This window comes from Cynocephalus volans, chromosome 4 (assembly GCF_027409185.1).
Source record: "Cynocephalus volans isolate mCynVol1 chromosome 4, mCynVol1.pri, whole genome shotgun sequence".
In the NCBI taxonomy this organism is placed as follows: domain Eukaryota; kingdom Metazoa; phylum Chordata; class Mammalia; order Dermoptera; family Cynocephalidae; genus Cynocephalus; species Cynocephalus volans.
Window position 1 is genome coordinate 146,177,509 of NC_084463.1, and position 12,710 is coordinate 146,190,218.

Sequence of the window (12,710 nt, forward strand, 5' to 3'; positions counted from 1 at the left end):
GGAGAAAAAATAAAATAATAAAATAATTAAAAAACCCCCAAAATGAAAAAGTCAAGGGGAGGGGCACCATGGCACAGTGACAAGAAAGATATGGTTTCAGATGCTGGTTTTGCCACTCTGAGGCTGTGTGACTTTGTGTAAGTAACTAAGCTTTCCTGACACTCAGTTTCCTTGATTGGAAAATATTATTAATGATACCTATTCTACAGGATTGTTTTAAGAAGTAGAAATGATGGTTATAAAGTACCTAGATTAGTGCTTGGCACCTAGTAGGTACCTGATAAATGGTCTTTATTATTATTTGAGACACAGTGCAGGCCAGTTATATGATAAACAGTGCTTTCTTATCATGTCTGACAGCAAGAATTACCCAAGGAGCTGGTCAAAAACAAAGATTCCTAGGCTTTACCCTCTACAATCTGAGGAAAGGCATGGGACTCTACATTGTAACAAGTCACTGGGTGACTCCCATCAGGCAATTTGGAATGCATCCAGGAACCTTCCCCTCCAACCTCTTGGTTTGGCCCTCTTGTTCTCTATGCATCTGGTCCCATAGTAAGTAAAGCTTTAGCCTTTGCTTGAAGGGGACATGCGTAAAAGGTCAAATATCATTATATACTCTCAAGGCGAATGTGTCCTGAACTTTGCACATTATATTTATTCCCGGAAAGCTGTTTGCAAATGGAATTTGTTGTGTGTGTGAGAATAGGCATGTATTTAATACCTTAGTTTGCTATTCAATGGAATGCATTTAATTTAACTAAATAAATATTATTGAGTGACTGTTATGTGCTGGAGATTACAAGGTAAACAAGATGCAGGCCCCATCTTCAAGGGGCTTACTTAGATTCCAGTGAAGAAGATGGTCAAGTAAACAGGCAATTACCAAACTGCAGTTAGTTAAGGTGAAGCACAGGGGAGCGGTGGGTGGATGGACAGGAAGTGCACCCAAGTCAGTAGTGGGGCACCTGTCAAGTTCTAGGGGAAGGGACCTCTGAGGAAGAGACCTAAAAACTGGAACCTAGTCTGAAATCCTACTGCAAAGGCAATGATCCTTCCCTAATTTATCTTCAGGGAAAAACGAACTTTCACATCGTGGTACTCCTGGATAATTTATACAACCATGCATCTGCATACATAGTAGTTCCTGCTACGGGGCAGACACTGAGTGAGATGTTACAGGAAACCCTGGAGTGGAAGGCCCAACCCCTGCCTTCAGGGAGTTTACACCATACCCACTCAGGATTAATCTCGTTTCTCATAGAGATCATTAATCCAGTGTGATCTGTTCGTGACTGAAGAGGTAGTTTATCATTCAGATCTTTTTTTTTTTTTTTTTTTTTTGACTGGTAAGGGATCACAACCCTCAGCACGGTGTGGTCTGCACCACGCTCAGCCAGTGAACGCACCAGCCATCCCTATATAGGATCCAAACCCATCGGTGCTACCAGCGCTGCACTCTCCCGAGTGAGCCACAGGGCCGGTCCTATTATTCAGATCTTAACTCCCTTTACTGAAAAGGCTGTTTATTCTGTTTCATCACCATACAGTGGGGAAATAGGTTCCAGCTAACACTTAAGTGCGGGCATACACTTTACCCAGGAGAAAACCAAGGTGCACACAGGAATTCACAGAGGTGTTTGCAGACCCAAGCCATGCATCCATGGAGACCTGCATGGGTGTTTAGGGTCTGTAGGGCCTGTGAGAATCTGGCTCAGCCTGCAGACTTAGGTAGCATCTGAAGTGAAGTCAAGGCTTTCCTTCCCTCTGGGCATCATGGACAGGAATTCCTTTTAAACCAATGTCTCTGTCTCAAGGGGAGGAGGCAGGGAGGAACAGAATTCTTTGTGAATTATGATAATTACATAATTTTTAAACAGAAGATGACAAGTCGTGTAGATTGATAGGTAAGGTCCCTTTATCTTCTGTGCTTGTCTGTATGTGAGGTCTGGTGGGAGCCACTTAGACCCTTTAAATGAAGATGTGTTCCCATCTTGCAGATGGGGAACCTGCGGCCCACCGGGTGCCTGGGGGCAGTGTTGGACACCTGTTGGTCTGCACCTGGCTGCAGGCAGAATCCAGTACAGACTCATTATTCTGACTTTTGGAGTCTCAACAAAATATGAATCCCCCAATGTCCCATTCCTGCTTCTCAGAAGGCCAAACCTGAAGCATCTGCCTCCTGGTTTGCAAGTTGCTCCCACTTCCTCAGACACTTCTTTCCTCTGTCTGCCTGGTGAAATTCAACCCATGCTTCAAAGTCCAGCTCAAGTGTCCGCTCCCTCCCTGGCACTCCTTGGTTTGGCCCTTTCTCTCATTGCTTCTGCTTGGGCAGGTGGCTTAGCCTCCCAGGTCCTCCTTGGTTCTCTCCTCTGTGTATGGGGCACAGTAATAATATCTACAGTCATCTTTAACCCCTTTTCAAGTCATGGACCGCCTTGGCAATGTGATGAAAGCTGCCAGAAGAGGTAATGTATATTGAGGCCCACTACGTGTCAGGAGGGTGTTTAGGATTTTTCTCCCCGTTATTTCATTTAATCGTCAGCTAAATCTCTCTAGACGGATCCTAGTATTATCTTTATTTCACACAGGAGGAAAAGGAGGCCCAGAGAGGTGAAATACGTCCCTTGAAGTCACATAGCTAGTACTACTAGCAGGTCTGGGTTTGCCAAATATCACGGCTGGGGTTCTCATCACTGACCCGGCTCCTGTGCCTGCTCTCTGCCTCCCTAGCACGGGGACAAGACAGTGGCGGGGAGAACACAACGCTCAGCATGCTTTCTACAATTTCGGGGTTCACACACCCCAAACCCCAAACGCCCTCGCTGGGTTACTGTCTTGAAGCAAGACTGGCTGTGCCCTCGGCAGGGGTCTAGGTCAACATCTGGTGACCCAAACCCGGGGCGGTGGAGAGGGTCCGCAGCTGGGGAGCCTACACCGAGGCGCATGGGTTGGTGGCGCTAGAGCAGTGGAGCCACGTCCCGGGTCCCAGGTCCCAGGAATGTGGGAGGGCTGGGCCGAGGGGGCTGGCAAGGCGGGGGAGCTTCCTCCGCGCGCCGGGCGCGCCGCCGCCCCCACCCAGCAGCCGACCGGCTCGGCGGGGGCCGCGGCGGGAGGGCGGCGAGGGGCCGCGGTGCGCGGCAGCCGCCCGGCGGACCGGGGCGGGAGGAAGCGATGAATATTCAGAGAGGGAGGAGAGAGGGAGGGGGCTGAGCGCTCGCCGCGGCTCCCTGCAGCCCCAGCCGCATGACGCGCGGAGGAGGCAGCGTGAGCAGCCCGAGCCGCGGGAGCCGGGATCCGGGCGCCGCGCGCGGGGGGTGGGCGCCGCTCGCTCCACCCCGCGAAGCCCCTGCGCGCTCAGGGACGCGGCCCCCCCACGGCAGCCGCTCCAGGCTCCGGCGTGTGGCCGCCGCCGCCGCCGCTGCCATGTCCCCGGGGAAGCCCGGGGCGGGCGGAGCGGGGACGAGGCGGACCGGCTGGTGGAGGAGGAGGCGGAGGCGGCGGCTGGAGGCGGCGACGAGGGCGCCCGGATTCGGGCGCACGGCGGGGCCCGATTCGCGCGTCCCGGGCACGTTCCAGGGCGCGCGGGGCATGAAGCCCGCGGCGCGGGAGGCGCGGCCGACTCCGCGCTCGCCGGGGCTGCGCTGGGCGCTGCCGCCGCTGCTGCTGCTGCTGCGCCTGGGCCAGGTGAGCCGCCGGGTGGGCACGGGCGGGGGGCAGGAGGGTGGGGGCGGGACTGGCATCCCCTGCACCTGCCCGGGTGTACCCCGCGTGGCGGGTTCGGAGGACGGTGGCGAGGAGGTGGGATCCTCGGAGCCTTGCTCCTGGATGGGGCTTTCGGGGACCTGGCCGGCCTCGCTCGCTGGCGGCCGACCCCCTTCGCTCGCTGCCCAATACCAGGAGGAGGGCGGTGGGATCCGGGACCCCGGGGTGCCCGTAGCCTCCGCGCGGAAGCCCCCGCCCGGGCTGCAGGCCGTCTCTGGCCCGGCCCTTCGCGGAGCTGGTCACATCTGGCCGGCGCGGGGCCTGGCTCGCCCGCCCGAGGCGGCCGGAGGGGGCGTGTTTGCCGAGGGCTCGGGACGCTGAGCGGGGCCGGCCTGGCCAAGCGGCGGCCGACCTCCGACCCGGCCTGCTGGGGCCCGAGGGGCCGGGCCGAAGGGCAGTGGCGGCGGCCCGGGGGCGCCGGGGCAGGGCCGGGGGCTGGGCAGCTGGGCGGTGGGCGAGGCGCCGGACCTCCCGGCCGAGGGCACCGCTGCTGGGGAAAGTTCCCAGCCCTGGGAGAAGGTGGCCACTCGCAGGCGGGTCTCAAGGCAGCCAGGTCTCTTCCAGTCATCTTCCCGGAGAAGGTGCTTGCTTTCATGAGTGTTTAATTCGTGCTTTGTGGGCGCCGGCTCCCCCTCACCGCCCTCTTTTCTTGCTTCACTTTTCAAATAATGCTGTGCCTGGCATTTTGGTGACTCGCCTTTCTGAAAACCCCATTTCCCCATCCTGGCATTTCCATGGGGGGAGAGGCAGGGCAGCTGGGGGACATTCCCATTTCACAGATAGGGAACTGAGGGAGAGAAGTGAAAGGAAGGATTCGTCCAGCCCGGGCCGCGGCAGCTGAGCAAGCGAGTTCGTCCTCAGAGCCTTCTGGTAGTCTGTTAGGGGTTTGAACCGCAGCGGAACATGGCTTGGTGATGCCCCTGCTGTGCGTTGTGCTTGTGAACATCTTGCTTGTTTTATATCGACTCCAGCCCTCAGGAGATGATGTTGAAACCATGGGAGTGAGTTATTGGCGGGGGCTGGAACCCGGTTTCACAGAAAACTTTTCAAGCACAAATACAGGATTATCTGGGAGCAGGAACCTCAGCCCTGGGGCAGCAATGCGGCACAATGCGGACTGGTAGGCAGGATGAGAAGGAGCTGGGGCCTGGGGTCTGCCGTACTCCTCAGCACCCATGATTCGCTCTGGGTGTTCATGGGCTCTCAGGAGGGCCTGGAAGGCAGTGTGACCTCATGTAGAGAATGCTGGATTGGGTGTCAGAAGACTATCTCCAAGGCCAGGTGTCAGGGCTGGACTCACTCTTCATTCTGGTTCCATCCTCAGTTGGCAGCATCTGTAGAATGGGTGCAACACCACCTACCCCATAGAATTGTTTGAGGGGCTTTCACTGGACAGTGTCTAAAAGAACTTGGTAAACATTACAGGGTTTCCAGACGGGATTTTCATCAAGGTACAGTGTATACGAGCTGTCTTCTCTGTCCTTGTGGGGAGATTCATGGAGAAAAATCTATGAAGTTAAAAAAATTTGCATCATGTTTGAAGATCTCTTGTACCAAAGTGTATACTAAAGAAATATTTGAGCTTCGCTTATTGTTAAATTTGGTACATATATATTACATTATTGTTTTGCTTCAACCATGATGGTTGCTAGCTGTGTTTTAAATCAGCAAAAAGTTTCTTGGGTAAATTTACTTCTTGCTCAATCCTTCCTTGTATTTCATTATCATATTGCCACTCTGCACTTGTACTGTATTCAGATATTTCCTTCCTCTATAGGTTGTTCTGTAGAAACTCAGGAGGACTCTTTTTATTTCTCATTTTTGGATACATTATAAAATAGGAAATATAAAAAGCTCTCTGAAGAAGCATCTTCAAAATACACATTCAATAGTTCACTTTTTTTGGCAGCTGGTGGGTACGGGGATCCGAACCCTTGCCCTTAGTGTTATAAGGCTGCGCTCCATCCAATTAAGCTAACAGGCCAGCTCGTGTGTCTTTGGTATTTCAGGGAATCAGTGCAGTTTTTAGTTGGACCAGACTTTCAAGATAGCTCAAACTCATGAAACCCCTTAGATAAGGATACTGAGGTCCAGAGAAGAGAGTGAGCAGGACTGAGGTCACCTGGTAAGATAGTAGAGAAGCCACGATTGGAACCTGGGTCCCTGCCTGTGCCTAGAATTTTCATAATGCTATTTCTTTCTTTTCTTTTTTTTTTTTTTTTTGCCATGTTTTCACTTTTCTTAATTTTAGCCATAGGCACAGTGCTACAATCACAGTGTATTCCCTAAACTGTGGGTGTAAATTGAGCTTTAAAAAAAAAAAAATCATATTTGAGATATTTTCAAAGTTTGCTTGTTTGGGAAACAAGAGTGAAGGTATCTGACTACCTCCCTAATGGTTGATTGGTTTGTAAGGCTTGGATTGCGCGCGTGTGTGTTTTAAAATGGAATCAGCTGCAGTAGGTTAACAGAATGGACAAGTCATGGAAAAGACCCAGCTCTGGACATTCATGAGAATGGGGTGTGGAAGCTGGAAAGCTGAGATGCCGGAAAGCTCAGTATGTAGTAGGTCCGGAAAAGCAATTTTTGATCCTGGCATCTCATGCCTTTCTCCAAGACAAGGAAAGATGGTGGGAGATGATTCCAACACGAGGACTTTGCTGGTTACCATGTCTGCCTCCACCCATTCTTGTAGTATCTCTGCACACTAGTTTTGGATTATGTGTGTGTTTTAGGCAACGTGACAAAGTGATTTTTTCCCCTGCCTCCTTCTGTTGAGAATTGTAGTCCTACAAATTCTTTAAGAAATTGGTTTGATAGTGGGTTGCTTTAAAATGAAAAATGAAAAAAAGCTGTTAACTGATAGCTGTTTGTTGGTCTTATAGTGTTTTAGATTTGATTTTTCTTTGCTTTCTTGTTTGCTGGTGAATAATAACTGTGTGTGTTTATTATCTGTTATAGATAATCTCTAAGCCTGATAATTTACCTGCTTCATCCAGAGTTCAAAAAATATTTTGGCTCCTCTTTAAACTCCAGTTTAAAATATGGGTACCTTTAAATATTTTTGTTTTGCTTCAGAACAGCAACAGAAAAACCAAAAGATTATGTTTTGTTTGCAGACAGTTTAAGAAAACAGCAAATTGGTTTATGGTTAGACTCTGACTTTGAGCTGACTTCAAGTTCAGCCTCGTGATAAAGAACCACGGAATACTCAAGCTTTCTTAAGCAAAGAGGATCCTGGCTTCCAAGTGAGCAATTTCGGTCAGCAAAGAGGTTATTTAGCTCCCAAAAGTAGTTTTTGCTCGGGGTTGGGGTTGAGGCCGAGGCCGAGGCCGAGTTGCTGCTGCATGACTGTAGGCCTGGGTTTAGCCAGTGCATCCTCAGTAATTACTTCTTAGTTCGTGCACCTCTTGGCCAAGGGAATTGTTTTGAGTGCAGGATAAGAGGCAATTTTCTGTGTATTTCCCTTTTAACATAATGCTGCTGTTAATAATATTATAATTAATAGGTAACATTATGTGTGGCAGGCACTGTGTTAAGGGTTTTAATGCATTATCTTATTTGACAATTTCAGAAACATTAAGAGGTAGGTGCTGTTCATATTCTCATTTTATTTTATTTTTTTGGCAGCTGGCCTACAGGGATCGAACCCTGGACCTTGCATATACTCATTTTATCTGAGAGAAAACTGAAATTCAGAACTTATCAATGATTTATAACTTGTTGGTGGCAGGGCCGGGTCTGATGTCTCCACTGCCTCAGTTTACTGTCGTGTGCTGTAAGAAATCATGTGTGTTAGAAGTTTTCAGTGTGCAACTGAGAGATGAGGCAGCAGACTTTTGTGGCAAGGCAGGCTTGTGTGCTGAACCCTGATAGGGCAGAGGGTCTTTTTGGGTTCTTTTCATCCTAAACCTTGTAGGATCTGCTCCATTTGTAACATGGACAGCCCAGGTACCCTCTTTCCTGGTCATGTTTCTTTGGGGCCCGAGTTTACAAGGCAAATCTGTCTGAGTGGAGACAAATTGGGGTCTGGGATGGAGAGATTTGGGTTTGGGTCCTTGCTCTGCCACTTAGTAGCTGCATAAGCTTGGGCAAGTCACTTAACCTCTGTGACTCCACATTTCCTTATCTGGAAAGTGGGACTAATACTTCCTCCTTCACTGGGTGGTTGAGAGGATCAAGTGAGATAGAAGAGGAACTGCTATATAAAACCTAAAGCACAATCCAATTGCTAATTGTGGCTGCTGCTGTTATTTGGGGAGAAAAATGGGGCTACAAACAATTAGTTCATATAACAAATATTTATCAAGTGTGTCCCACAAAGTGGTATGGAATAATTCTGGGGGCATGTAAGATGAGCTTAGCTCAGTCACAATCCTTTTTTTTTTATGTTAAGAATTGTTTATTTTAGGGGGTATTAGTTATAAATTTGAAAGCTGCCCATGATTTTATAGATAGAACAAGGTTAAATGTAGTGTCATGATAATAAATTTGTTTAAATTTAATAAAGAGTTGATCTAAAGGAAAACATTGCATAAATAATTATGTAAGTATGATGTGGTTATGGCAAAATTGCAAAGGTGATAAATTGCTTAAGTTTGGGGAACAGGCACTGAGCAGAGGTTATGGTGAGGAACAAGAGCCTGCCTTCATGGCTCTTACTGGTTGTGGGGGTGAGATATAACTTAGATCGCACCCAGTTATCCAGCCACAGTTGTGTGACATCCTGTGAGTGTGACATTCCTGTTACCACTGCAGAGAAAGGGCATTATATTTGCCAGAGGAGGAATGATAATAGAGGGGCAGAGAGTCCCTAAACGGAAATCCCTGGAAGCAGCAAATACCTCAGACCAGAGAAGTCCACAGCAATTTTGTCACCACCGTGTATGGCTGGCTTTCCAGTGGCTTCTCTGGTGACCCCTCAGAGGATGGGAGCTATAGGAAATTGGTTATTACTTCCTGAGTAGTGATAGCTGTAGCCACCCCATTGTGTCAGAGTTTCCATGGCATGTAAATGCCAGGGTGAGGGGTGGTGGCAGTGAGACAGTGGATGGGGGGCATTTTGAAAGCAAAGCACTGTCAGCTCCCACAGAAGGTCTAATTTTAAACATGCAAATAATTTTCAGTTCCACTTTTCCTTCTTCCTGTTAGAGGGAAGCTGTACCCAGTTGCCATTTCTGAGGCTTGGGCAGACAATGTCGTTACTGTACCTCAACTATCTGCTTCTCCAGGGCAGGGATGGGGTGGTGTTTTTCTGGGTGCCTGTGCCAGGACCTAGCCCAGTCTTATTTCATGGCTTCTGAGTATATAAGTGAGTGAATATTAAAACTTAGCACCAAAAACAAACAAACAAACAAAAAAACAAAGTAAAATTTAGCACCGATGTGGAGTCTATAACACAGTAGTTCATAATCTTTCTGAGGGGAGTGAGGGGAGAGGTACAAGATACTTTTACAGAGTATATAAAAGGGAAGAGTCCTGTCCTCAAAAGGAAACACACGTATTTACAAATTTGTATCTAATTTCAGGAGTTTCACAGACTCTTTAAAATAACCCATGAAGCCCAGGTTAAAAAACTTCCAATCTAAAACTGTATAAGGTTAGAAAATTATCAGTAGTCTTCAAAGACAATCAGTATGGGTATCCTTGGTTTCCTTCCAGGGGAAAAATGTTTCCATGTGATGTACACAAGTATCTCTATTCATCTTTTAAAAAAGTTATCTTACAGGGAATGTTATCTAGTGATATATATGTTGTTTTCTACGTAGCCTTTAAATTGCTCGGTTACCTTGGAGTTATTTCATTTCTGCACCTATAGATCTAAGTCATTTTTTCAAATGACTGGCGAGTATCCTGATGTGTGGATTTATCATAATTTTTTTGATCATTTCCCTGTCCATGGACACTTTCCTTGTTTTAGTAAGCCCCCTTCCCATCGTGAATCATGCTTCAGAGAATGTTTTTGGTGCGTATTTCTTGTAACCTTCACAGGTATATACATAGGATAAATTTCTAGTTTCAGGATTGCTGGATTAGAAGGTACATCCGTTAAAAAATTTGGTAGCTGTTGTTAAGTTGTCCTCTGAAAACGTTGCTTCTGTTAATACTTGCACCACCCATAGGTTCAGAGAGTGTCTGTTTCTCCATACACTTACCTGAATTGAGGGGTTGTTAAATTTTTAAATGTGTGCTAGTCTGAGAGTTGAAAAATTGTGTCTTGTTACTTTTATTTATATCTCGAATTTTGAGTTAGTTGAATATCTTTTCCTATGTTTTGGGACATTCGCATTTCTTTCTTTCTTCCTTTTTTTGTTAATTTACTGTTCATTTAAAAAAAGATTGGCTTTTTGTTATTGATGTGTAAAGCTCTTTGGAAATTAAGGAAGTTAGTCCTTTGACTCTCATTTGTGTTGCAAATACATTTTTCCCCCAACTATTTTATTTTATTTTATTTTATTTTATTTTATTTTTTTTTTTTTAAAAGATGACCGGTAAGGGGATCTTAACCCTTGACTTGGTGTTGTCAGCACCACGCTCAGCCAGTGAGCGAACCGGCCATCCGTATATGGGATCCGAACCCGGGGCCTTGGCGCTATCAGCACCGCACTCTACCGAGTGAGCCACGGGCCGGCCCATCCCCCAACTATTTTAGATGCAGCCTTTGTTCCTTAGGAACTCAGAGAGAAATAAGAATTTTGGGTTGTGAAGAGAGCATAGTATTTGGAACCAGACTGCTTGGTTGGAGTCCTGGCTGTACTACCTAAGTAGCAGGTGCCTTGTGACCTTTCTGACCATTGGTGTTCATATCCCTAAAATGCTAGTAATAATAGTACTTCTCACGCAGGGTAGCTGGATAAATTAAGTGAGATTACATTATGCTAAAGTTCCTTGTAAATGGATATTGAAATGTAAGAATAACATTTTAAAAAATATCGAGATGTATTCCCTTTACTCAAGAGTTAGATTGTAAAGTTAGGGCAAAAGCCATAATTATGAATTGTCAAAATTATGCTATAAAATCTCTGAAATTGGGTTAAGAGATTAAATCCACAATGGATTGTGTGTATTCTGTATATGCAGACACATGAACATGTTAAAATGTATAATGTGGAGCAGTGGAGAATTCTGATGGCACAATTTATATTTCTCTTTTGACAAGTGTGTGTAATTGAATTGATATAGGTTAAGCAACCACGGGACGTGACTGAAGAGTGGCCACGGTGGTCCTAGCCCCAGAGGGAGGGTAGGGATATTGACTATGTCCCTTCAAAAACAGGGCTTTCTTTGTGTTGGCTTGAGCATTTCTCTTTATCTTGTGACCTGGCCAGCTCTGGCTGTGGCTGCCTCCTGTCTCTGGGTACATTTTCTGTAGGGTCAAGAGGAGTTATTTTAAACCACCAATGGAAAGTTTAAAGACATAATCCTTGGCTCTAATTGCAGGAGATACTGAGAGAGTCTGCGCCAACTCTGCCACCTGTTTCCACGGCAGCAAGGTGTGTGCGTTTCCTGCAGCTGGCTGCGGGGCCAACACATTTTCATCATTGTGTCATGGGGGGGGTTTCCTCCCCCACTGAGAGCAGATCATGTTGGCCGAGATGGAGACCTTCAGGGAGATTGTTCTAATGTAGGGGGAGATTGCTGTCCAAAGCTTATCAGTACATGGGCTTTGGAGTCAGATAGACCCCACTCCTCTGCCTCCTAGCTATATAACCTTAGGCCAACTAAAAAAATTTTTTTTTGTTTCCTTGTAGTTTACTAGGACCTTTAACATACATGAACTCAATCAATCCTCACAGCATCCTTGTGAGTTTGTCATTGTTATTCTTATTGAAGGTGTGGCTCAGAGTGGCTATAAGTGACTTGTCCAATTTAGGTGTCCTCTGTCTTTTGCTCATAATAATGTACATTCATAGTGTAGCCCACTTTTAAGAATTACTCAAATTTAGTGTTAGCTTACGAGAGGCAAATCAGTTGGGTCCTCTAGTTTGGTTCATACAAATTATTAGGTAGAACCATATGAAATTACTGTTTTTGGTCCTTTAAATGCTGTCATTTGTATATGGTTCCACCTAATATATTCTAGAAAATGTACTTTTAAAGTGAAGTTTGGAAAACCAGATCATAGACTTAACATTCTGTAAGGCAGTGTATTTGAAACCATGGGTCATAAAATCAATTTAGTGAGTTATGAACCGCATTAAAAAAAAAAAAAAAAGAATAGAAGACACCAGGCTGGCTGCTTAGCTCAGTTGGTTAGAGCACGGTGTTGGTAACACTAAGGTCAAGGGTTCAGAAGAAAATACCAGACTTTATTGGTAAGTATTGTGTTGTGAAACTCATTTCAGTTATATATTTGTGTATATGCGTGTGTGTGTGTGTGTGTGTGTGTGTGTGTGTGTGTGTGTGTGTGTGTGTGTGTGTGTGTGTGTACTGAATTGCCTATAAAATGAACTTCTTATCATGGATTCAACTGTTGCCCAAAGAACCTGGAAGTCACTGGTATAGGGGATGGAATGGTAGAAGGTGCCTTGTGGGGAATGGAGGTGGATTCTGTTTCCAGGGACAGTGAAAAACCAGTACAAAGTCCTCAATTAGGCATTGTCGGTGCCTCCTCACGTAGCTGGAAATTATCATGCAGCAGCTGGTGCAGGAAGGATCAAATTCTGGAGAGGTATTTTAAGAAGGGAGTGGGTCAAAAACTGAGGAAGTAGCTGCCCTTCTGGAAACTTTAGGGAGACCACCCCCAGCAGAACAAGCTATTGGTCGATGCTCTGTGTTCTTTTGGTAAATGGGTTTGGTGGAGGGCTAACACTTTCTGTCAGTGAGAACTTGTGACCACTGCAAGGGAGCTGAGGCTGGATAGGTCGTCACCATCTGGTGAGTAGTGGGAGACTCAACCTCAGCCCTGCCTGACCCTCACAGTCCAGACTCTTACCTCTAGGTTG

General features: G+C 46.6%; 1 protein-coding gene and 1 pseudogene across 1 annotated transcript in view; both read left to right on the forward strand.

Annotated features, from left to right (window-relative positions):
* The window catches only part of LOC134376443 (keratin, type II cytoskeletal 8-like), a 53,780-nt pseudogene extending 50,602 nt beyond the window's left edge, over positions 1 to 3,178 (forward strand).
* A 413-nt stretch (positions 3,179 to 3,591) lies between these two features.
* Positions 3,592 to 12,710, forward strand: part of PTPRJ (protein tyrosine phosphatase receptor type J) — a 159,203-nt gene continuing 150,084 nt past the window's right edge. The window contains 1 exon segment of the mRNA XM_063094995.1: positions 3,592 to 3,687. Coding sequence (XP_062951065.1) covers positions 3,592 to 3,687 — 96 coding nt within the window.